The following is a 26,255-nucleotide window of genomic DNA, read 5'->3' on the forward strand; positions in this document are numbered from 1 at the left end:
TTGAAATCTAGAAGAATGAGGGGCAACCTTATTGAAACACAGGATTCTTAGACAACTGACAGGATGGGTCTGGAAAGATTGTGTCCTCTGTTTCTAGACTTTCCCACAGCGGGAAACCATCTCAGAATAAGAAGTTGCACATTTAAGGCAGAAATGAGGAGGCATTTCTTTTGAGGGTTGTTAATCACAGAGGGCAGTTCATGCTGGCCCACTGAGCATATTCAACGCTAAGATAGATTTTTAATCAGGAAGGAAATAGAGTTATTGGGAAATGGCAAGAAAGTGGAGTTGAAGGTAATGAGATCAGACCTTACATGTGTTATCTGCTTCCAAATCAATGCATAACTTTTGTCTAATTCTCTGTTTGAATTTTACCTATTGGGTCCCAATTGTTATTATTGAAACTGTCCTTACTGAAATCACAAATGGCATTCCCTATGACTGTCTTTCCTCAACCTTCCCACCCTGCCTGCAGCCTTTAGCATGGCTAAGCATGTCTGTCCTCTGATGATGATTGGAGCTTCTGTTGCCTGGTTCCATTCTTGTCTGTTCAGTCACGGCCTGCGAATGACTTGTAATGGCTTCTCGCTACTGCCCGCCCTGCCCTCCAAGGATCTACTCTTGGACCCCACCTTCAGTTTTCACCAATGCCTGCCCATCAGCAATGCTCCCAAATAATATCAGTTTCTACATGCTGATCATATACAGCTTTTCTTCACCATCCAATTTTTCATGATCCAGCAACACCTCAAATTTTAAAGTTCTCTTTTTTTGTCCAGTTCTTAGAGATCTTAATCCTTCCTGTAATGCTCACCTTTTCAGCCACATAAGCCTTTGAGATGATGGCACTGCTTGAATTCTAGCCTCTTGTGCGTGCCTAATTTTAGTCAATTGTAATTAGTATGCTGTGGAATATCTGACATAAATCTCTTTGCCTCACCATATATCGCTCTCTAAGATGCTCCTTAAAAACTGACTCATGTATCACTTATCTGAATATCATCTTGTGTCATTCGTATTTTAATTTTGATAACACTCCTGTGAGGTGCCTTTGGATGTTTTCTAACATTAAAGGTGCTAAATTGTTGTTGCAGTGTTAAGATTGCAGCATACTACACAGTTACCGTACTTTGGGAGAGATGTTAAACCTCGGCCTTGTTTGTCTTCACAGACAGACAGAAATTATTCCGTGACACTATTCAATGACCATAGAAGTTCTCCCAATCCTTGACTGATACTTGTTGCTGAACTAATTTCTCTGAAACTGGATTTGCTGGTTATTTTGTTGAGTGTAATTTGTGAAACACACAAAAATTAGTTCAGGTTTTTCACATTACTATATTCCAAAATTTTTGTTTAAGTGCTTTGGACACCTTGAAGGCATAATAGGTGCTTTTTGAAATGCAAATACTTTTTCTCGATTTAAACTTGGAGATATGAGGCTAAGAAGTGATTACTCTTTTTGCAGGTACTTGAGGACAGAGGATGATCTTTCACATGGTAATTTGCAACATCAGGAAAGAAACATCAAAGGATCGATGACAGAACCATGGGAAAAATTAATCACTGGAAACAGAATGATAGAACCTTTTGATCCAGAATTGAATGCCTTTAGGGGTACAGGTCCTTTGTACCCTCCTCATGCTCAAACTAATGAAACAGGTAATTACTTTAGTACTTGCACAAAACATTCAATATGTATGTCCCTCTGCTATGTGTGTTGAGAATCATAATTTTGAAAAATACAAATTCGAATGAAGTCTTTGAAATTTACATTTAAAAACACATTTCAGAACAAGGCCTAGGTCCGGAAAAGATACTGTTCTTCCGTTAAGTATTGAATAACACAGGTGTGAGGATGCAGAATTTTAAGTTTGGCTATCTCATTTTCCGTTCATCAACTCCCAATTGCTGCTCCTCAATTTAAAAAAACCCAGCCCCATTCCATTATTGGAAGTGTAACTTAGTATCTTATGGATCTCTTTTCAGTTATAGGGGAAGAGAGAGAATGAAATTTAAATTTGACTTGAATCCGATGTTTTTGCTAGGTGGTTCTTTCTCCATTTACATTAGTTTTTGGGGGGTGGCGGGTTTGTCATCTCAAATCTCCTGTGAGACATCAGTTTTGAATTTGTGTTCCTTTTTGTGTAAACAATTCCATGGAAAGTAGACTGTTTACATATAATTATGACTCTGAATAATTAAAACATTGATCATGCTTCCTGCACACTCAAAAGATATGTTTTGAGTGACAGTAAGTCTCTTCATATTTAGTTCGTGTTCCAGAAATGCCACCCTAGCCTAATGGTAGCTCTTTTGCGTCTTGAATCTGAAGTGTCTGGATTAAACCTTAACTTTAAAAGTCAAACACACAATCTGGGTTGACACTTAGAGTTTCTGAAGAACTGGTATACTGTTGGAGATACTATTATTGAGATGAAAAGTTAAACTGAGACTTTCCTGATTGTTCAGGCGGTTGTAAACGATCCTGAAATAACTCCAGAAAGGCCGGTTTCCTGTCAACAAGTCACCCTTTATTTCCATATAGGATGTCCTTGACACTGATCCAACTTCCTCGGAGCCTGCTGTCAGAATGTACAGAATCTCTGACACTTTTTTTATATCTGTCAGCCAATGCTCCCTGATTGGGACAGTTAATCTTGTCCAATCAGGGAACTTATTTTATGAGGTCCCCTCGCTGACCTTTTACAATCACTACAGATCCCATTTTACCTTAAGAAGATTGGTATGTGAGTTTTCCTCATATGCTAACCAATACTTATTGCTCAACTAACACAACCAAAACATGATCTGTTGGTCAAGTTGTTTGTGCACAAATGCCATTGATATATTCATGCACAAAGGAACAATGTCTATACCTTCAAGGGAATTTGCTAGTTATGAAACTTTTTGCAATGTCTGAAAGATGTGATAAATGCTGCATAAAGGCACATTGCAGAATATTTTTTCCTGTTAGTGACATTCTTTCAAGGAAAGCCTTTAATATTGCCTCCAGTTTTTACTCATCTTTTCATATGCATGAATTGCTGATTGAGATTGAAGTTAAAGGATATAAGGAGTTAATTCAATTTGGAGTTAAGGCCCAATCAGATCAATCATGATCTTGTCAATGGTAGAGAAGGCACGAGAGGCTAAATGGTGCACTGTTCCTAATTCATATGTTTGTCAGCATATTTCTCTAAATTCCTTTTCTTAAGTATCTTTAATCATGTTTCTTTCCCTCCCTTATTGCCATAATGGCCCTAAACAAGCAGCATATAAAAATGCATGTGCTTGGTGATTGTACCAGTGGTCCATTTACTTCCTTTCTGCTATCAGACAGCCTGGTTAACTAATGTTGAGCTTCACTTTGCTCAACACTGATTGCAAAAGCGCTACTGATTTGTAACTTTGTCATGTCTCCAACTTGAACCTGACAGTACACAGATTCAGAGTCATAGTCAGCTGTGCTTCCAAACTCATGTCTTCCGTCGTATCGTACCGACATTTTGTACCGTGGGGTACCGATATCCTGGGGGGGAAATTTGCTAAGGCTATTCGGGTGGGTTTAAACTAATTCAGCAGGGGAATGGGCACCAAAATTGTAGTTCGACTATAGAAAAGGTTGAGAGTAGGGAGGTCTGAAATAAAGTTTCAGGGAAGCAAGATGGCACTGGCAAGCAAGAAGTTGGTTTGAAGTGTGTCTACTTCAATGCCAGGAGCGTCTGGAATAAGGTGGGTGAACTTGCAGCATGGGTTAGTACCTGGTACTTCGATGTTGTGGCCATTTCAGAGACATGGACAGAGCAGGGACAGGAATGGTTGTTGCAGGTTCTGGGATTTAGACATTTCAGTAAGAACAGAGAAGATGGTAAAAGGGGTGGAGGTGTGGCATTGCTGGTCAAGGACAGTATTATAGTTGCAGAAAGGATGTTTGGGGACTCGTCAACTGAAGTAGTATGGGCTGAGGTTAGAAACAGGAAAGGAGAAGTCACCCTGTTGGGAGTTTTCTGTAGGCCTCCAAATAGTTCCAGAGATGTCGAGGAAAGGATAGCAGGAGGGCTTCCTGACACAGTATGTAGATAGGCCAACACGGGGCGAAGCCACATTAGATTTGGTACTGGGTAATGAGCCCTGCCAGGTGTTAGATTTGGAAGTAGGTGAGCACTTTGGTGACAGCGATCACAATTGTGTTATGTTTACTTTAGTGATGGAAAGGGATAGGTGTATACCACTGGGCAAGAGTTATAACTGGGGGAAAGACAATTATTATGAGATTAGGCAAGATTTAGGGAGCAAAGGATGGGGAAGGAAACTGCAGGGGATAGGCACACTAGAAATGTGGAGCTTATTCAAGGAAAAGCTCCTGTGTGTCCTAGATAAGTATGTACCTGTCAGGCAGGGAGGAAGCTGTAGAGTGCGGGAGCCGTGGTTTACGAAGGAAGTGGAATCTCTGGTCAAGAGGAAGAAGAAGGCTTATGTTAGGATGAGATGTGAAGGCTCCATTAGGGCACTTGAGGGCTACGAGGTAGCCAGGAAAGACCTAAAGAGAGAGCTCAGAAGAGCCAGGAGGAGACATGAGAAGTTGTTGGTGGATAGGATCAGGGTAAACCCTAAGGCTTTCTATAGGTATTTAAGGAATAAAAGAATGACAAAAGTAAGATTAGGCCCAATCAAGGATAGTAGTGGTAAGTTGTGTGTGGAGTCAGGTGAGATAGGGGAAGCGCTAAATGAATATTTTTCAACAATATTGACTCTAGAAAACGACAATGTTGTCGAGGAGAATACTGAGATACAGGCTACTAGACTAGGTGGGATTGAGGTTCACAAGGAAGAGGTATTAGAAATCCTACAGAGGGTGAAGATAGATAAGTCCCCTGGGCCGGATGGGATTTATCCTTGGATCCTCTGGGAAGCCAGGGAGGAGATTGCCGAGCCTTTGGCATTGAACTTTAACTCATCATTGTCTACAGGAATAGTGCCAGACGACTGGAGGATAGCAAATGTGGTTCCCCTGTTCAAGAAAGGGAGTAGAGACAACCCTGGTAATTATAGACCAGTGAGCCCTACCTCAGTTGTTGGTAAAGTGTTGGAAAAGGTTATAAGGGATAGGATTTATCATCATCTAGAAAAGAATAAATTGATTAGGGATAGTCAGCACGGTTTTGTGAAGGGAAGGTTGTGCCTCACAAACCTTATTGAGTTCTTTGAGAAAGTGACCAAACAGGTAGATGAGAGTAAAACGGTTGATGTGGTGTATATGGATTTCAGCAAGGCGTTCGATAAGGTTCCCCACAATAGGCTATTGTACAAAATGCGGAGGAATGGAATTATGGGAGATATAGCAGTTTGGATCAGAAATTGGCTTGCTGAAAGAAGACAGAGGGTGGTAGTTGATGGGAAATGTTCATCCTGGAGACCAGTTACTAGTGGTGTACCGCAAGGGTTGGTGTTGGGTCCACTGCTGTTTGTCATTTTTATAAATGAGCTGGATGAGGGCGTAGAAGGATGAGTTAGTAAATTTGCAGACGACATTAAGGTCGGTGGAGTTGTGGATAGTGAGGAAGGATGCTGTAGGTTGCAGAGAGACATTGATAAGCTGCAGAGCTGGGCTGAGAGGTGGCAAATGGAGTTTAATGCAGACAAGTGTGAGGTGATGCACTTTGGTAGGAGTAACCAGAAGGCAAAGTACAGGGCTAATGGTAAGATTCTTAGTAGTGTAGATGAGCAAAGAGATCTCGGTGTCCATGTACACAGATCCTGAAAGTTGCCACCCAGGTTGAAGGGCTGTTAAGAAGGTATACAGTGTTTTAGCTTTTCTTAATAGAGGGATCGAGTTCCGGAACCAAGAGGTTATGGTGAAGCTGTACAAAACTCTGGTGCGGCCGCACTTGGAGTATTGCGTACAGTTCTGGTCACCACATTATAAGAAGGATGTGGAAGCTTTGGAAAGGGTGCAGAGGAGATTTACTAGGATGTTGCCTGATATGGAGGGAAGGTCTTACGAGGAAAGACTGAGGGACTTGAGGCTGTTTTCATTAGAGAGAAGGAGGTTGAGAGGTGACTTAATTGAAACATATAAAATAATCAGAGGGTTAGATAGGGTGGATAGGGAGAGCCTTTTTCCTAGGATGGTGACGGCGAGCACGAGGGGGCATAGCTTTTAATTGAGGGGTGAAAGATATAGGACAGATGTCAGAGGTAATTTCTTTACTCAGAGAGTAGTAAGGGAATGGAACGCTTTGCCTGCAACGGTAGTAGATTCGCCAACTTTCGGTACATTTAAGTCGTCATTGGACAAGCATATGGACATACATGGAATAGTGTAGGTTAGATGGGCTTGAGATCGGTATGACAGGTCGGCAGAACATCGAGGGCCGAAGGGCCTGTACTGTGCTGTTATGTTCTATGTATATAGGCCAGACTACTTTCAGCTCTGTCACATGACCCATCTCCATCCCTACATCAGATCACATACTGCTGACCCTTTCAACGTTAATCATTTCTCCATTTAGTTATCCCAATGCTCTAGTTGGCTTTCTGCCATTCATTCTGTAAAATTCAGCTCATCTAAAACTTTGCATACTGTATGCTATTCTATACCAGTTGTTGTTCATCACCCTTGTGTCACAATTATAGAAATTTAGAACATGAAAGAAGCCATTCAGTCCATTTTTTAAAATGAACTTTGAGATGATGGCACTATTTGAATTCCAGCTTCTTGTGCGTGCCTAATTTTAATCACTTGTAATTAGTATGCTGTAGAATATCTGCCAGAAGCCTCTTTGCCTCACCACATATCTCTCTCTAACATGCTCCTTAAAAAACTGACTGTTCTGTCAGTTCTATTACTATCATCTTGTGTCATTCGTATTCTAATTTTGATAACACTCCCGTGAAGCTCCTTTGGATGCTTTTTTTTGGAAAAGGGCTATTTAGCTGAAATACAGTTCCCAGATCTTGGTCATAGTCTAGTTAGTTATGGCAATTCAAGTACAAGTAGCAGTAATTACAATTGGGATTTGCTTTTCAGCCACTGAGTTCCTGGCCCTCATTACTTTCTAGGTGGAATTTTCTCTCCACAGCTCCCCTCTAATCCTTGTAAAAATTAACTTGAATATAATTACCCAGTTATGAAATCTCTCCGAAAGGAAGCAGGTCCTTCCTATCAATTCTAACTGGACTCTCCATTTTTTTTTCGTTCTATTACAATAGACAATAGGTGCTGGAGTAGGCCATTCAGCCCTTCGAGCCAGCACCACCATTCATTATGATCATGGCTGATCATCCACAATCAGTATCCTTTTCCTGCCTTATCCCCATAACCCTTGATGCCACTATCTTTAAGAGCTCTGTCTATCTCTTTCTTGAAAGCATCCAGAGAGTTGGCCTCCACTGCCTTCTGGGCCAGAGCATTCCATATATCCACCACTCTCTGGGTGAAGAAGTTTTTCTTTAACTCTGTTCTAAATAGCCTACCCCTTTTTTTTAAACTGTGTCCTCTGGTCCTGGACTCACCCATGAGCGGAAACATGCTTCCTGCCTCCAGAGTGTCCAATCCCTTAATAATCTTATACGTCTCAGTCAGATCCCCTCTCATCCTTCTAAACTCCAGAGTATACAAGCCCAGTCGCTCCAGTCTTTCAACATATGATCGTCCCGCCATTCCGGGAATTGACCTTGTGATCCTACGCTGCACTCCCTCAATAGCAAGAATGTCCTTCCTCAAATTTGGAGACCACACCTGCACACAGTACTCCAGGGGCGGTCTCACCAGGGCCCTGTACAGCTGCAGAAGGACCTCTTTGCATTACATCTTCCTGCTGCCTCCTCTTTTCCAAATTAAGCATGCTCAGGCTTTGCAATTTTTCCTCATAGCTTAATCTTTCCAATTCTGTCAATCTTGTCTGTGCCTTTTCCAGTATGATCGCTTCCTTCCTGTAATTTGTTCACCAGAATTGTAAACGGTCCTTGCATGGTAGCCTAACCAGTGGCTTGTACAATTATGTTGTCCATGACAATATTAGTTAAGGCTGACCATTGCACAACCCTTGCGGAGACAAAGTCCTCCCCTCACATTGAGAGTGCCATCCATTGTGTTGTATGGCACTATCACAATGTTAAATGGAACTGACTTTACACAAATCTAGCAATTCAAGACTGGGCATCCATAAGATGATAACAGCAGCAAAATTGTACTGCACAATTTGCAATCTCATGCCCCAGCATATTGCCCACTCAACCATAACCATCAAGCCAAGGGATTAACCCTGTTTCAGAGGACAGTGCAGAAGGGCATGCCAGGAGCAGCACCAGGCATTCTTGAAAATGAGGTGTCAACCTGGTGAGGCTACCAAACAGGACTACTTGTATGTCAAACAGCGCAAATAGCAAGTGACAGACAAACCTAAGTGATCCCACAATCTGTAGACCAGACCTAAGATCTGCAGTCCTGCCGCATCCAGACCTGAATGGTGGTGTACAAGTAAACAACTCACTGGAGGAGGATGTTCCACAAATATCCCTGTCCTCAATGATGGAAGATCCCAACATATCAGTGTAAAAGTAAGGCCGAAGCATTCACAGCAATCTTTAGCCAGAGTGCCATGTGGCTGATTCATATTGGTCTTCTACAGTGGTCTCCAAGATCAAGATACCTGCTTTCAGCCAATCCAATTCACTCCACATGATATCGGGGAATGGTTGGAATCACTGGATACTGCCAAGACTGTGGGACCTGACAACATTCCGACAGTAGCACTGAGAATTTGTGCTCCAAAACCTGCTGTTCCCTTAGCTAAATTGTTCTAATACAGTTACGACACTGGCATCTACCCAAAAATGTGAAAAATTGCCCAGGTACATCCTGTACACACAAAACAGGACAAATCCAAACTGGCCTATTAGTCTATTCTTGATCATCAGTAAAGTGATGGAAGGTGTTGTCGTCAGTGCTGTCAAGCAGCATCTGCTCAGAAGTAACCTGCTCAGTCACATCTACTTTGGGTTTTGCCAGGACCATTCAGTTCCTGACTTCATTACAGCCTTGGCTGAAACATGGATAAAAGAGCTGAACTTCAGAACTGAGTTAAGAGAGACAGTCCTTGACAGCAATACTGCACATGACTGAGTGTGGCATCAAGGGGCCTTTGCAAACCTGGAATCAGTGGGTATCAGGGATAAATTCTCTGCTGGTTAAAATCATACCTGGCACATAGGAAGATGTTGTGGTGATGGAGGTCAGTCAGCTCAGCTCAAGGATGTCTCTGCAAGAGTTCCTCAGGGTTGTGTCTCAAGCACAACTATTTTAAGTTTCAACAATGACATTCCCACCATTGTAAGGTGAGAAATGGGGATGTTTGCTGATTATTACACAATGTTCAACACCATTTGCAACTCCAGATATACTGAAGCAGTTAGTTCAAATGGAACAAGACCTGGACAATATTGAGGCTTGGCCTGACAAGTGGCAAGTAACATTAGCACTGTACAAATGGTAAACAATGACTATCTCCAATAAGAGACAATCGAATCACCATCCCTTGACAGTCAATGATGTTACCTTCACTGAATCTCCACTATCAACATCCTTGGGGTTACCTTTGACCAGAAACTCAATTGGACTCATCACATAAACACAGTGGTTCCAAAAACATGTTAAGCTAGGGACTACTATGGTAGATAACTCACTTCCTAATTCCCCAAAGCCTATTCATCATCTACAAGGCACAAGTCAGAAGTGTGATGGAATTCTGCCTTTTGTAAATCGGGTGCAGCTCCAACAACACTCCAGAAGCTTGAAACCACCCAGGACAAAGCAGCCTGCTTAAATTGGCAGCACATTCACAAGCATCCATTCTTTTCACTTCTGAAGCACAGTAGGAGCAGTATGTCCTATGTACAAGATGCACTGCAGAAATTTGCCAAAGATCTTTGGATAGCACCTTCCGAACCCACTTCAATCTAGAAGGACAAAGGCAGCAGATACATAGGAACACCATCACCTACATATTTCCCTCCAAGCCTATCTCCAGCCACAATTCAAAATACATTGCCGCTCCTTCAGCGTTGCTCAGTCAAAATCTTGCAACTCTCCCTCTGATGACATTGTGGGTTTACTCTACAGCAAGTGCACTGCAGTGGTTCAAGAAGGCAGCAAGAGATGGTAATTTAATACTGGGCAGCTAGCACCTCCCTTGTTCCATGAGAGAATGAAGAAATATGCTTCTTAGTTCTTGTAATCTATGCCAAAGTTTTTAAAAAAAGGAAAATAGCTCTAATACAAACTTTATTTTTGCCAACCCTTAATGATTCCCATTTATCAATGCATCAGGGTTAAAATTTTATTGCCCATTGCTGAAAATGGCATTTTTGTTAAAATGTCTTGTCCTGTACTAATCAAGACGATTCAACAGAATGTCAATTAGAGGGGAACAATATCTGGTAATTGTTTTAAGTTTTCCCTCCCTTTCACTTGATTTTGTAAAGACCACATATTTTTATTTCTCTATATTTTTTGTTGTGGGCTGAAATGGTAAAGGGATTACCTTTAAAAACCAAGGATTGTGGAAGATTTGTGCACTTTTCAAAAAGCAGTGTTTCTGAAACTCATTGTAAGTGGTGTCTAAATTGCTGCTGCTCATGCAGTGGAGATGGTTAGTTGCATAAGCATGACACTAGGATTTGTGCACAAAATGAAATTTATTAGCAATAATTAGCTCATTGCTTTGTAGAGTGGTGATCAGTTGTTGATGACAACGGCCAACATTTATGTGGTTGGCTCCTGGATAGCTGAACATCTTGTGGGTGGGAATGATCTTGCCAGAAGCCTTTGGGCCACAGGAAATGGAACTGAAGTGTCTGTTTGTAGTAGAAAAACCTGAAAGCCGAAGAAAGCCAGTTATCTTCTCTTACCAGTGGCTATAAGTTGTTGATTTAATCAATACATCAGAGACTATAAGTTACAAACTGGTCACACTGTGCCTCCTGCAAGGAAGTGAAAAGTACCGGCAGAAGAGAGATTGAATCGCAGCAAGTACTGACAAGCAAAATAACCATCTTGGTGATCCCCATGGATAGAGAAGAATAAGTAGCATGTGGAAATGTAATCTTGTAGTACTAATTGAAAGGTGTCTTAAAAATATTAAGGGCTGGGTGCTAACTATTTAAGAATACTAAATATTTAGGCATAATAGGAAAGGAAAAAAGAGAAGTTGGGTTTTACTGCTATTTAAGAAAGACATTCTAGTGTTGTTTAAAAAAAAGTCCACCTGCCTTAGAGTTTAGAAGCAAAGAGTTACCATCATTTTGTTAGGGAGACATAGAGAAAGAATCAGAGGAGCAAGATTGCAGATAATTCACAGAGATGTACAAGAACTTAGTATGTATTATTGAACGATTTTAATTACTGAACATCATTTGGAAAAGATGGATATTTTCAAAGAGGGATACGTCATGATTTGATATATTCAAAGTTGAAAATCAGCCATGATCACGTTGATTGACTGGGCCGGATTGAGGGGCCATTTCATTGTATTAGTTAGGCTGACACATTTGTTAGGGTATTTGTCTAAGCGCACTAGGAACATGAATTTCAGTTACGACTTCAGCCAAAGTTAATACTTTGCCTCTTTAATTACACCTCTCAAAAATACTTGGTAATTAGACCAAATATTTTAATGTACAGATTTTTCAAAGCAAATAACAAAACATTACAATCTGTGTGGAGTTTGCACATTCTCCCCGTGTCTGTGTGGGTTTTCTCCAGGTGCTCTGGTTCCCTCCCACAGTCCAAAGATGTGCAGGTTAGCTGGATTGGCCATGCTAAATTGCCTGTAGTGTTCAGGGATGTTTTGATTAAAGTGGGTTTATAGGGTAATGGGTCTGGGTCAGATGATCTTGAGGGTCACTGTGACTTGTTGGGCTGAAGGGCCTGTTTCCACACTGCAGGGCTTCTATGAACTATTTTATTTCAGGACTTCACGAAAGGCACTGGTTAATTGAATCTTATCTATGCTGTGCTCAATTAAATACAATTTCTTTTATATAGGCACTCCACTTTTGAAAAAAGATGTGGCTACTTCTCCCCTTCTATTACTTACCAAAAATGAACGTGTCAACACAGCAACATCACCCTTTTGGGTTGACTCATCGAGGTAAGTTGCCAGTTGAAATTTATATCAACCATTTTTAGGAAGATGAAATTTCAACTTCAGTTGTGTTTTCTGAAGTAGTTATGTAGTGATTACAGTATTAGCTGAGCACTTAAATCCTGCCGTGACAAGTAGGGAAATTTGGGTGTTAGTACCAGGAACTGTGATAGCTGCTGGAGTACCATAGAAATCCAAATAGCCCAATAATTTTCTTCAGAGTGGATTTGCAACACCTACCTACCAACTGTATATAACTCAAATACCATGCAGCATGATTGACCCTCGAGGACCGCAATCAATTTCACTAGGTCAACTGACACCCTAAGAAAATATGAAAATATAGAGTGTTACGTGTTTGATTATCACAGAGTGCAACTTGAATATCAGTGCAGCTGGTGAAGATTTCTTGCACCTATTTACAGGATGTGGATTCAGCATTTACTGTCCATTAATTAATACTGTTGAATTTTATGTGCTTAAGATACTTCATAGTACTTTTTGGGAGGGTGTTCCAGAATCTTGATTTAGTAACAACAAAAAGACACTATTTCCATATCAGATCATTGCATGACAAGGAGCAAATATTTCAGGCAGCGGTGCTCCCACATGTCTGAAATTCTGATCTTTCTAGGTTGTAGAAGTTGAAGATTTGGGTGTTGCTGCTGAAGAACCCTTGGTAAGCTGTTGTCGTACACACCGTAGCCAGTGTGCCCGTGCTGAAAGATATGAATGTTAAGATAGTGTTTGGCCACTTGATGAGCATATGGCTTTATCCTGGATAGTGTTGAACTTCTTTAATATTGTTGAAGTTGCAATCAGCCATGCATGTGGAAAATATTCCATCACATTCCTGACTAGTACCTCATAGATGGTAGTCAGGCTTTAAGGAGTCAGGAGGTGAGTTTAACTGCAGAATTTCTATCCCCTGACCAGATCTTGTATTTCCATTATTAATGTGGCTGGTCCGGTTAAGTTTCAGGCCAGTGATATCTCTCTTCAGGATGTTGATGGTGGCAATTCAGCTGTGGGTAATACCATTTGAATGTCAGGGGAAATGGTTAGACTCTCTGTTCTTAAGTATTGTATTACTTATAAGTGGCAAGTAATATTCATGCCACACACATACTAAGCCCAAGTATGAATGTTGATCAAATCTTTATATGTGGACATAAACTATTTGAGTATCTCAGCTATGGAGGGAACTGAACACAACAATTGTCTAAAGCATTTTCAGTTCAAAATTGATATGGGAGGGAATATCAATGAGGGAGTAGCTGAAGATGTTTGAGTGTGGGATACTGCCCTGAAGAATTCCTGCATTGATGGTCTGGTGATTGGCATTTAATAACTTTAACCAGCTTTTTGCTATGTATACATAACCAAAGGAGAGTTTTCCGCCCAACTCAGAGTTCAATTTTGCATCCAGTAAATATCTACCAGTAAATCTGGTAAACTAGCTCAGTAACACAACCATACTTCTACTGCTTTCAGTTTCTCCGGACTTTGCAAAAAAAAAAGCAATTCCATGTATTTAAAACAGTTTTTTTAACCTTTGGTGTAATCTTAAAATGTAGTAAAAGAATTAAAGATTTATTAGCTGGTTTGAAATAGAATAGCAACATGCTTGTAACAGCAAGTATAGTTAGTAGTTTGATTTTCAAACTATATGCAATAAAATATTGACCTGTGATTCAAATTAAAACAGAGAGGTGAAAATGAGCATATTTGATTTTTAAAAAACTTGTTTGATAATGTGCCGTGTCAAGTATTATTGTGAAATGAGAGCAAAGCTCATGATGTGGGATAGTAACTTCTTACAATTTACATCATGACTTAAATGAGGGGAGTGAAGACATGGTTGTTAAATTTGCAAATAACACAAATATAGGTAGGAAAGTACATTTTGAAGACATAAAGAAATTGCAGGCAGTTATAGATAAGTTAAGCAAGAGTTTAAAAATCTGGCCAATGGGGAAATGTTAAAATCTATTGTAAAGCATGTGGTAGTTGGACATTTGGAAAAGATTGAGCAGAGTCACCATGGGTTTATGAAAGAAAGATGGTGTTTGACAAATGTGTGGGAGCTTTTCTGAGGATGTTACTTTTAACACAAAGGAAAACCGGCAGATATGGTATAGTTGGATTTTTAGAAGGCTTTTGATAAAGATCCTCACAGGAGCATCGAAAATAAGATTTTGAGTACATGGATTGGGTGGAATATACCAGTATGGTTTTAAAATTGGACAACAGTCTAAAAGCAAAGTAGGAATGAACTGAAAATTCTCAGGATGGCAAGCTATTACTAATGAGTGACGCCAGGGTCATTGCTAGGTCCACAACTGTTCATGATCTGTATGATTTGGAAATGGGAATCAACTGTAATACTTTCAATTTTGCAGATTATACATTCCTACCTGGTTTGATAACTTACGAGGAAGAAGCAAGAAAGCTTAAAGGGGACTTGGGACAGGCTAAGTGAAACAACTAGAACGTAGTAGGAATTTAAAAAGATTTAGTGTGGAATTATTCACTTTGATAGCAACAAAAAAAATGGGATAATATATCTTAAATGGTGAAAGGTTGGCAAATACAGATGTCTAAAGGGATCAGGGAGCCCTTCTTCATGGTCACTGAAAGCTACAATACAGATGTTGCAACCAATTAGGAATACAAACAACATGTAAGCATTCTTTTCCAAAGAGATTTGAGTACAGAAGTAGATATGCCATGCTGCAGTTATATAAAGTCTTGGTGAGATCACACCTGGAATATTATGTACAATTTTGGTGTCATTTCCTAAGGAAGGATATACTTGCCACTGAGGGAGTTAAACAAAGGTTTACCATATTAATTCCTGGGATGGTGGGATTGTCTTTTGAGTCTCAACCTAGATTTGTGAAGAATGAGAAATAACGTCATTGAAATTTTAAAAATTGGTATGACAAGGTGAATGTAGATGAAATGTTATTCTGGCTGGTGACTTTAAAATTAGGGACATAATCTCAGGATAAGGGATAAACCACTTAAAACAGAGACATCGAGGAATTTCTACCTTCTCGAAGTGTTGAATCTTTATTTCAGAGAAGTGGGGAATCTGTTATTGAGCATGTTCAAAACAGAAGGTAATGGTTTCTGGCAACAAATGATTTCAAAGAATATGACAATAGTGTGGGAAAGTGACATTGAGGTAGAAGATCATTTATAATGTAATTAAATGGCCTATGCCTAGTCCTGTGTTCCTAAAGGGCCTCAATAAGAGGACATGTCTTTCTGAAATTTTTAAGGAGAAACATTTCTAACTGAACCTCAGTTAAGATCACCAAGGAGGTCCTCACTGAAATCTTTCCCCTGTTTTAGCCACAACTGCAACTTTGGAGCAGGGTAAGGATATATTCCCTAAGTGCATGAAAATGTGTACCTGAGTCCTTTAAGGCTGAAACAAAAACAAATTGCTGAAAAAACTCAGCAAGTCTAGCAGCGACTGTGGAGAGAAAGCAGAGATAACATTTTGTATTGATTGCTGTGTATTCTGAGAGCTGGTTATAGATAATTGTTAGGTAGAAACAGACAGAGCAAGCATGCGGCTTTGTGAAGGTTACTGGCTTTCCCCATGTGCTGGGTGCTAGTTACTGCATTTCAGTTGCTTTGCAAGTACCAAACATTACCACAACCAAACAGGATTCCATTCCCTCCGCATTCATCTGGGATCTGATCATACCTTGTATATCAGTCAATCAGTGCCCAATTCACAACAGTTATGATGTCTTTGATAAACTAAGTCCATTGTGCCAACTGCATTTGAGCTACCAGAACCAGCCAAAGTTGGCCACTGGGTGACAAGGACTACCTTTTGATGACATAGTGTGTGACTCCAATGAGAAACTCATGCATATGTAAAAAATTTGTACATTATCATAGCTTAGCTAGCAAATGAAATATGGTACAGCACGACTGGCTGTGCTTAACAGTGCTTCCATTGCCTGGAATATTCTGAAGAAACCATAAAGTACTCAAAATTCATGATGATAATATGCTGTGTGCTAATTTGCTGTGTGTTTTCATGCACTTTTGTACTTGAATACGTGACAATAAAATCTAAATCACCGCTTCCATGATAATCCTCAACACTGGTGCCCACGAGGCTACATGCTCAGCCCCTTACTATATTCTTTATGCATTGATGACAGTGTGGCCAAATTCAGCTTTAACTCCATTTACAAATTTTCTGATGATACCGCTGTAGTGGGTCAGATTTCAAGCAACAATGAGACAACATACAGTGAGGAGATAGATGGCTTAGTGGCATGGTGTAAAGACAGCAATCTCTCCCTCAATGGCAGCAGAATGAAGGAGCTGGTCATCGACTCTGGGAAGTGGATTGGAGGACGCACCCTGTCTGGATCAATGTGGTAGAGATGGTCGAGAGTTTCAAGTTCCTTGGAGTAAATATCAACTATCTGTTCAGGTCCATCTACATTGATGCTACAGTCAAAGCATACCAATGTCTCTACTTCCTCAGAAGGCCAAGGAAATTTGGCATGTCCACAATGATTCTTATTAATTTTTATAGATGCACCATAAAAAGCATCCTGACCGGATGCATCACAGCTTGATATGACAACTACTCTGCCTCAGACCGCAAGAAATTAGAGAGTTGTGAATACAGGCCAGACCATCATGATAATCAGCCTTCCTTCCATTGACTCTCTCTACACCTCACAACACCTCAGGAAAGTGTCCAACGTAATCAAAGACCCCTCCCACTTTGCTATACTCTCTTCCATCCTCTTCCAATGGACAGAAGACACAAAAGTATTATATACTTGTACCTAGGTACAAGTGATGATATTCAATAAATCTAATCTAATTCTAAAGTTTGAAAACATGTATCAACGATTCAAGAACAGTGTCTTCCCCGCTGTTATCAGACTTTTGAACGGACCTCTCATGTTGGAGTTGATCTTTCTCTGCACTGTCTCTATAACCACAAAGCTATATTTTGTGTTCTGTTCCATAACCCTGATGTACTTGTGTAAGGTATGATTTGTCTGGTTAGCGCACAAAACAGTACTTTTCACTGTATCTCAGTACATATGACAATAATAAATCAAATCAAATCAAATCAAATCAAATTACAGAAGCCATCCATTTAAGGTAGTCACTGAGAAATCTAATAAGGAATTCAGAAGAAACTTCTTTACCCAAAGAAGGGTGCGCTTGTGGAACTTGCTGCCCTAGGTAGTGAATCAAACAATGTAGAGGAATTTAGGTGGAAACAAGACAAATAGCAGAATGAAGGGAATACAGGGTTGTTATGATAGACATTGATGAGGAAAGATAGGAGCAAGCTGAAGTGGACTGTAAATGCCAGCACAGACTGGTTGGATGAATAGTTTTGTTCTGTGCCCTATTTTCTTTGTAATGTAGTGTTGCTAGCTTTGATTTAAAAAAAAATACTGACAGCAATCATGATCAATGTAGTATTTATAATGTTATTTAATTTTGTCAGGATTACACTGATGGCATTGGATATTTTAAATACTTTTATACTGTGGAGGTCTGTTGTTTCAAAGCAATTTAAAAATTTTTGTATTACTTAATAAAGTCCATCAGTGCTTACACAGTAACATGATACATTCCATGGTGACTGAAGATTTGTTTTATTCTTTTTGCATTCATAATGGCACAAATTCAAAACATGTTTCATAGTTGAAAATAATATCATTATCAGTATATATATTTTAAACAATCTTTGCTATAGGCAAAAGTAATATTACTAGGTTTTTCTTGAGTAAGTTAAACTATTCATGCAATGAACTTTTGTGCTCCTAAGATGCTGCTTGGTCCGCTGTGTTCATCCACCTCTACACTTTGTTATCTCAATTTCTCCAGCATCTGCAGTTCCCATTATCTCTGATGCAATAAAATGTCTCCATTTTAATAGGAATGAACCCTTTAAGTACAATCAGGCTTAAAAATGCTCATTATATATTGCATCTGAGTACCATCTCTCTTCAGTCTTCCTCCTTTTGTCAACATCAGTCATATTGATACTGTCATTGAACATGAGAGAGAGTTTGAGGGGCAAGGTGGATAGAAACATTGTATTGCAGCGGCTGCTGTTAGCTGTAGACATGGAGAATTTGTTAGTTCCAGTATTATGTCCATAAGTCCTTTTGGATGCATAAAATTTGAATGTATTCTAAATTTTGGCTTTAAAATTTGCATTAAATGCCTTTACTTATGAACAAAAGTTTTGCCTTTGCTCTTACCCATTACTTAGCCTTTTTGTAAGTTTTTGTCAGATATCCCAAGGAAAATCCAAAAAAAAATTGTATTGAAATATGGAGCAGCAAATAAACTCTGGAATTATTAAAGCATTAAAGTGACATTGTTTTAGGCTGACATATACTCAACGTCAACCCACTAATCAGTTTATCATCATATCATCATTATTCCTAAAAGTTATGTAAAACTACTAAATAAAATGCATCACAGTGGAACTTCTGAACTGACTCCTTGTACTGTTTTGTATTCTGAAACAAAAGCAAAAGAAAACCTTAAAACGGAATTCTGCTCTCGGTATGAAATGAAGAAAGAGGATCAGAATCAAAGCAGAGGATAGTAATTGATGTTGGACTTTGGTTATGAACACCTCCACAGGCATGACACAGGATATGAACTTATTACAAGTTAATTACCAATTAGAATAGCAATTACAACAACAGGCTGATTGGTTAAATTCTATAATGCAACAACCACCAGATCCAAATTAACTGAACACGTTTCTGACAAGAAGACTCCCTTTTATATTGGAACTTATACAATAAATTTTCAACCAACACATTTGGTTTGACAAATGAAGCTCCTTACATTAGGTCAGCAAAAACACCTTCCAGTCTGATTAGAATAAATGTTCTGTGGAAAACACAGGAATGAATAACCAAATGTTTGTCATGCTGATTTAGGAGCGATGTCTGTCTTTGTCTTCAGGCGATCCTGCTACTGTTCTTTGAATGGTGCCATGGAATTTTTTCCATCCATTTGTGCAGGAAGCTGAGGCTCTTTGTAACATCACATCCTAAATATTGCAGTTCCAACAATTAAACTCTCCTTTAGTACTACATTGAGTATCACGCTAAATTATATCCATGTAAACATTTTAACTGGCAATCTTGGAAGCACGAGTGCTACTACCAAAACAAAGCTGATATTTCATTCAGCCGAAGCCAAAAGGCTTTAGTAGGCCTTTATGTACTTAGCTGTAGCTTCTTTATTGCTCTTTTAATTTGAGCAAGTTGGGTCACCAGTGTTTAAAACTTGCAGGATAGTATGGCTTCAATAAACTTTATAATACTGCGCAATACTTTGGATCCCAGTCCTGATTTTTAGGATTGATATAACAAAATTTCACCGCTATAGAATTCACCTTAGAGTATTGGAGTTAGCAACAGGCTCCCTCAGGTATGTATGTAACAGCAACAGCAAGTGACCATATGTTTTACTTGGAATACATAGATACATTTTTTCAAAGTCTACCAACTACAAAAAAAACATGCACACAGTCGGAAGTTTACCATTTACATCAGGCAGACAAGACCATCTTTATCTTCAGGAGAATTGATCATGAATGGGAAGGCTTGACTGTGAATAAAAAGGATGAGCCCCCAAATCCTTAAAGAACCCTATTCTGTGGTGATATATCTGGATATGTGAAAGCTTGGAAAGGTGACCCCTTTTAACAGGTGCTGTTATGTGCATAAGTAAATTGATCTACCTCATTTCAAGTGTGACTTTGATTTATTAATGCAGATCATGCAGTGCTAGTTCTTAGTTCAGCTTCTGCACAATTGAAAGTTTTAAATAGTATTTTTCATTGCATTATCTGTATTGTGCCAACTTAAGTGTTAGTTAAATAGACACACAATTAGTCCACTTGAAACATTTGCTTGATTTGTTATTTGTTCACAGAATGTAGGCGTATTTGGCAAGGCCCACATTCAGTGGTTATTCACAATTGTTCCAAGTAGATGGTGGTGAGTCACGTTCTTCAAATGTTGCAATCCAAATAGTATAGACAAACCTATAGTTGCAGTTAGGGAGGGATTTCTAAAATTTTCAATATTAAGTATATTGAGGGGAGGCCATGGCCTAGTGCTATCATCGCTAGGTTATTAATCTAGAAACTGAACTAATGTTCAGTGGACCTAGTGTCAAGTCCCGCAATGGCAGATAGTGAAATTTGAATTCAATAAAGAATCTGGAATGATGACCATAAGCCATTATCGATTGTAGGAAAAACCTAATATCCTCACTAATATCCTTTATATAAAGAAATGTGCCATCCTTACTTGGTCTGGCCTGCATGTGTCTCCAGACGCACAGCACAGTTGACTGTTAATTGCCCTCTGGAATGGGCAATAAATGTTAGCCGAGCCAGAAATACCCACACATTAGGAATGAATTTTTAAAAGTTCTTTTCACATACGTGAGCTTATTACAGACTTTGTACAACATAGTTATTGTTTCACAGAAATTACCTGCAGAGGTGTCTTTACTTATTGCAAATAAATTTGAATAAATAGTGGAATATCTGTGCAATCTGTCATCCTGTGCTAGTTGCTTTTATTGTCAGACTATTTGCCCAATTGTGACAGCTTAATAAACAGGATATACTACAATCATTTACCTTATTGATGATAATATTTAAGCACAAGATTCATGATCCTTAGTCAAGACATTGGACTCAAAAAGGGCTTTTGCCCCTTAATATAGCCTGCTATATCTCTGAAGACTTGACTGTGTTTTAGAACTGACTGTGCTACTAGCCAAGTTGTACCAGGACAGGTACAACAGTCATTATCCACTTAAAATGGATAATTGCGTAAGGTTTGTCCAATCCACAAAAAGCAAGACAAATTCAACTCAACCAATTGTTGCCTATCAGTCTACTCTTTTTATTACCAATAAAATGATGGAAGGAGTTAATGTCAGTGTTTTCATGGGGATTGCAATTGACCAAAAACTGAACTACATCAGCCTTGTAAATACTGTGGCTACAAAAACAAGTCAGAGCTGAGAATTCTGCAATAGATAACACATATCTCCTGCTTCCACAAAGCATGTCCATCATCCACAAGGTATAGACAGGTGCACCTCTAATATCATAAGCTTGACACCATCCAGGAGAAATCAACGTATTTGATTGGCTCATCAGCCACCACTTTAAGCATTCGCTGTCTCCACCACTGATGTACAGTGGCATCAGTGTGCATTGTCGAATAAGATGCACTGCAGCAACTCCCTAGTGTTCATTCAACAGCACCTTCAAACCTGCAATCTCTGTCACCTAGAAGCACAAAGGTAACAAGTTTCCCTCAATCCACATACATCCTGACATAAAACTATGTTGATAGTTATTTGCTATAGTGAAAATCCTGAAACACTCCTCCCAGCAGCACTTTTGAGGAATCTATGAAACATAATTTGCAGCAGTTCAAGAAGGTGGCTCACCACCGCCTTCTCACAGCAATATCCACATTCTCTGAGAAAATACATTTTTTGCTAAATGCAACAATTATCCAAATATGTGCTAAGGTTTTTTTTAATAGATGCTGCTTTAGTTGAGAGTATTTTTTAATTTTTGGGATATGGGCTTTGCCTGCATGAATGACTTTTATTGCTCATCTTATTTGCCTGTTAAAATACAGAGCTTGGTTGTGGTTGTGAGTTTCCAGTCTGCTTAGTCAGTGCAGCCTTTTTGATTTTTTTAAAATGAACTGTGTATGTTGCTGGCAAGAACAGCATTTAATATCTATTTGTACCAACATTGGAGCAAAAGTATGCTGTTCACCTCCTTGAGCTTTCGCCACCATTTAAGATCATGCTGATCATGTACTTTAACACCATATTCCTGCGCTATCCCCATATATTTTTCTGTCATCAGTAATTAGAAATCAGTGTTCTATATTTGGCGTCTTCTCATGATGGCTCACTGAACTCAAAAGTTAATTCTGTTCTTCTCTCCACAAATGCTGCTGGACCTGCCAAATTCCTCAGCACTTTGTGTTTTTGTTTCAGGTCTCTAGCATCCGCAATTCTTTGAGCAAAAACAGAAGTTTCTGGAAAAGCGTAGCAGGTCTGGCAGCATCTGTGAAGAAAAGTCAGAGTTAATGTTTTGGGTCCCGTGACCCTTCCTCAGAACAGACCTTTCTGCAACTCTCTGCTTATATTAGAATTCAGTCAGTCCCCATCTTGAATATATTTAATGACTGAGCTTTCACGGTCCCCTCAGTTTGTGAATTCCAAAGATCCACTGTCCACTAAGGTAAGGTATTCATCCTCATCTCACTGCTAAATGATACAGCTCTAGGAAATATCTTTTACTGTGTCCCTTCAAGAATTTAGACAGGAGACTGCCTTGTTTTTGTAAACTCTAGGAAATATAGACTTATTTTTCTCAACCTCTCCTAATAGGCCAGCCTCACAACCCGGGAAATCAATCTTGCTGTTTGCCTTCCAAATTGCTTGCTGGACCTGCATGCCAGCTTTCCCTAATTGCCTCTGAGAGTGCAGTGGGTCCCATCACCTTAAACGTTTGCAATTTGTGGAACCACAGTACTGATAGGAAATTGCAAGATGTTCACCTGGTAATCAAATATCCATGTTGGGGCAGGATGATTTCTGACTTGGACAGAAACATCATGATCATGGTAATGCATGCAGTATTGGGGATAAAGGTGATGAGCTGACAACACAAATAGAGACAAATGGGTATGACTTGGCAGGGATTATCGAAACACGGTTATTGGAAGGACAGAGAGGTAAATGTCCAAGGTTACTCTATTCTGAAAGCATCTACAAGGAGGAACAGGTGGTGAGGTTGCTTTATTGGTTAAGGATGACATCAAAGCTGTATTAAGAAGTGATAATGGCGCTAGAACAAACATATTGAATCAGTCTGGGTGGAAATAAAAACAGAGGGAAGAAATCCCTTACTGGGAGTAATTTACAGGCCCCTGAACAGTATTTCCAATGTAGGGCAGAGTATGAACCAGGAAATAGTGAGGGCTTGTGAGAGGAGCACAACGGTAATAATGGGCGATTTGAATGTCTGTATGAACAGGATTAATTAATTTGGCAAGGGTAGCCTTGAAAAAAGGCTCATTGAGTGTATGAGGGATTGTTTCTTAGAACAACAGGTCATGGATCCAACCAGAGAACAGGCTAGCTTAAATTTGGTATTGTGTAATGAGCAAGGATTGATAAATTGTCTGGAAAACCTCAGCAGATCTGGCAGCATCAGTAAAGAAAAAAATCAGAGTGAACGTTTTGGGTCTAGTGACCCCATAACCTCCTGTGACCCGATTAGACATTTAGAAGATTGTGAATAGCATAGATAGAATGGAAAGCATGAGACGTTTTCCCAGGGTAGAAGGGTCATTTACCGGGGACACCAGCTCTAGGTGCGAGGAGGGATATTTAAAAGAGATGTGTGAGGCATGTTTTTCACACGAAGGGTGGTGAGTGCCTGGAACACGCTGCCAAAGGAGGTGGTGGAAGCAGATACAATAGCAGCATTCAAGAAACACCTGGATGTATACCTAAATAGGAAGGGAATAGAAGGATACAGATCCTGTAAGTGAAGACAGTTTTAATATGGAAGTGCAAAGTGTGCCGGAGCAGGCTTGGAGGGCTGAAGGGTCTGTTCCTGTGTGGTTTTGTTCTTTGCTCGTTATCTTCCATTGTGAAAACAGACAATTTTTTGTTTTTTTTTGCTTCTGCCATTTCTGAATTTCCTAATATTACCTTCCCATTTTTGTCCTCTGAAGGGCCAACACTTACTTTTGTTATTCTCTTCCTTTTTGGACATTTTAGTAATGATTTTCCAAAATTCCCTGGATTCTGGAAACATACCAGTGAATTGGAAACATGGTAAATATGATCCTCTTGGGGGGGAAAAAAGTAGGAAACTGTAGACTGGCCCCCACCCACAACCTTTCCTCCGATATACCAATGATACATCGATGCTGCTTCTCTCCGTTGTCTGGAAAGATTTATTGATTTTGCTGCCTATTTCCACCGGTCATCAGTTTCGTCTGGGTCCTCCCTTCCCTTCCTCAATGTCTCTGTTTCCATTTCCGTAGATAGACTGGCCATCAATACCCGTTATAAACCATCAACTTCGACAGCTACCTGGACGATAAATCCTCACGTCCTGCTTCCTGTAAAGACTCTATTCCATTCTCTCAGCTTCCTGTAAAGACTCTATTCCATTCTCTCAGTTACTCTCTCTCTGCTGCATACATTCTGTTGATGTCAACTTCGACAAGGGAACCTCCGAAATGTCCGCCTTCTTCCTCAACAGAGGATTCCTCAGCACTGTTGCAGTCAGAGCCCTTAACCAGGTCCGACCCACATCCCGCACTTCAGCCCTCAGCCCCTGTCTTACCTCCCGTAATGGGGACAGGGACCTGCTTGTCCATACCCACCACCCGACCAGCCTCCACATCCAGAGGATCATTAGCCATCATTTGCACCACTTCCAGCAAGATGCCACCGGACATATATTTGTCTTGTCTCCCTTGTCTGCCTTCCACAGGGACCATTCTGTCTGGGACACCCTGGTTCAGTCTTCCTTCACTCCAAACATCCCTCCACAGCCCCACGGCATTTAACCTGCAAACTCAGAAGCTGTAACACCTGCCTGTTCACCTCCCTCCTCAGTACCCAAGGGCCCAAATATACCTTCCAGGTGAAGCAGCACCTCACCTGCACTTCATACAATCTAGTTTATTACATTTGCTGCTTATATAATTGTGATTTACTTTCTACTGCATAAACGTCCAACAGTTTAACAAAGCATGTCTATTACTGCAGCTTACAAAGAAAATCACTACTTCTAGTTCAAAGGATAGTACCAATATCGATCAGTGGAATATGTGGATAAATGACTTCAGTTTCAGGATAGAAGTAACAAAAACAAGTTCTGAAGTTTTCTTAAAGAATATTGAAAAATGTTCTCATCCAATCCCTTGTGCATCCTGCCCTAGTTTCAGCAGTGTGATTCCTATTTTCTGCAAATCATTCTTTATTATTATAACTTTGAGCACATTATGCATGCATATTTAAATCACATTGAAGTTGCATCCCATATTATAATTTTAAAACAGAAACGCATTTAGTTCACTTTGTTTAATGAGCTGAAGGGCAACCAATCAAAATGCCAGCCCTTAACTGTGTCCATTTTACAAAACATTGTGATTTAGCAACTTGCCCTTCAACTCTTACAACATGTATGTGGGAAACTGTACATTAAAGGAAAAGAATAAATAGAGGATACTTGAAGGCATGGGAAATTTAAATACTTAATCTCTTTATAAACCAAGCTTCATGGCGATAGACAAGTCACTTCGGGGAGATAGGCAAAAGAGAACAGCCATAATGGGACATTTCAATACTAGCATTGCACTACACTGTCTCTATTATATTTAAAATAAAGGTAAAGAAAATAAAGAACTTAAAATATATATTTAATTTATTCCAATAGCATATATCTTTGCTAACATGAAATATGATTTATCATCACGTATATAACTAAACAGAGATAAATAATAAAATATAATTAAGCATCATGTGAACTGGTTGTCCCTTACATGTGATATGCTATCACCTTGAAAATCCCTAAAATAACAATTAAATATTTAATTAACTCACCCTACTGAACATGAATGACAGTGAGCTGGAAGGTATTTTAGCTCCATTAAGCTTTGATCCTGTAGGGGTTGGAGACATTTTAAATGATTGTTTTGAATGCATTCATAGGATGGTGTTGGGAAAGCTGCCATTTATTGCCCATTACTATTAGCCTGTAAGAGGGTGATGGTGCTGAGACAACTTCTTGAACAGCTGCATCTGTGTAGAACTATTCCTTCAGTGGCCATAGTGGTTTACTAAACCATTTTTAGAGCCATTTTCAGGCCATTTTGCTATGGACCTAGAGCCGCATGTAGGCCAAGATGAAATAAGGATAATAGCCCTCCTTCCCTAAAGGGCCACATTGAACCAATTGTGTTTTCATGGCAGTGGTCATCATTCCTATTC

At 39.6% G+C, this 26,255-nt stretch overlaps 1 protein-coding gene across 4 annotated transcripts in view; it reads left to right on the forward strand.

Moving 5' to 3' along the window:
* kiaa1328 (KIAA1328 ortholog) overlaps positions 1-26,255 on the forward strand; it is a 170,349-nt gene that overhangs the window by 119,002 nt on the left and 25,092 nt on the right. For 3 of the 4 annotated variants that reach the window (XM_048532132.2, XM_059649178.1, XM_048532152.2), the window contains 2 exons: positions 1,469-1,662; positions 12,050-12,155. In XM_048532132.2, the coding sequence (XP_048388089.1) occupies positions 1,469-1,662; positions 12,050-12,155 (300 nt within the window). Of the gene's footprint in view, positions 1-1,468; positions 1,663-12,049; positions 12,156-12,783; positions 12,829-26,255 lie in introns of all 4 variants that reach the window. The other variant, XM_048532160.2, reaches the window with a different exon arrangement.

This window comes from Stegostoma tigrinum, chromosome 1, assembly GCF_030684315.1.
Source record: "Stegostoma tigrinum isolate sSteTig4 chromosome 1, sSteTig4.hap1, whole genome shotgun sequence".
Taxonomy (NCBI): Eukaryota; Metazoa; Chordata; class Chondrichthyes; order Orectolobiformes; family Stegostomatidae; genus Stegostoma; species Stegostoma tigrinum.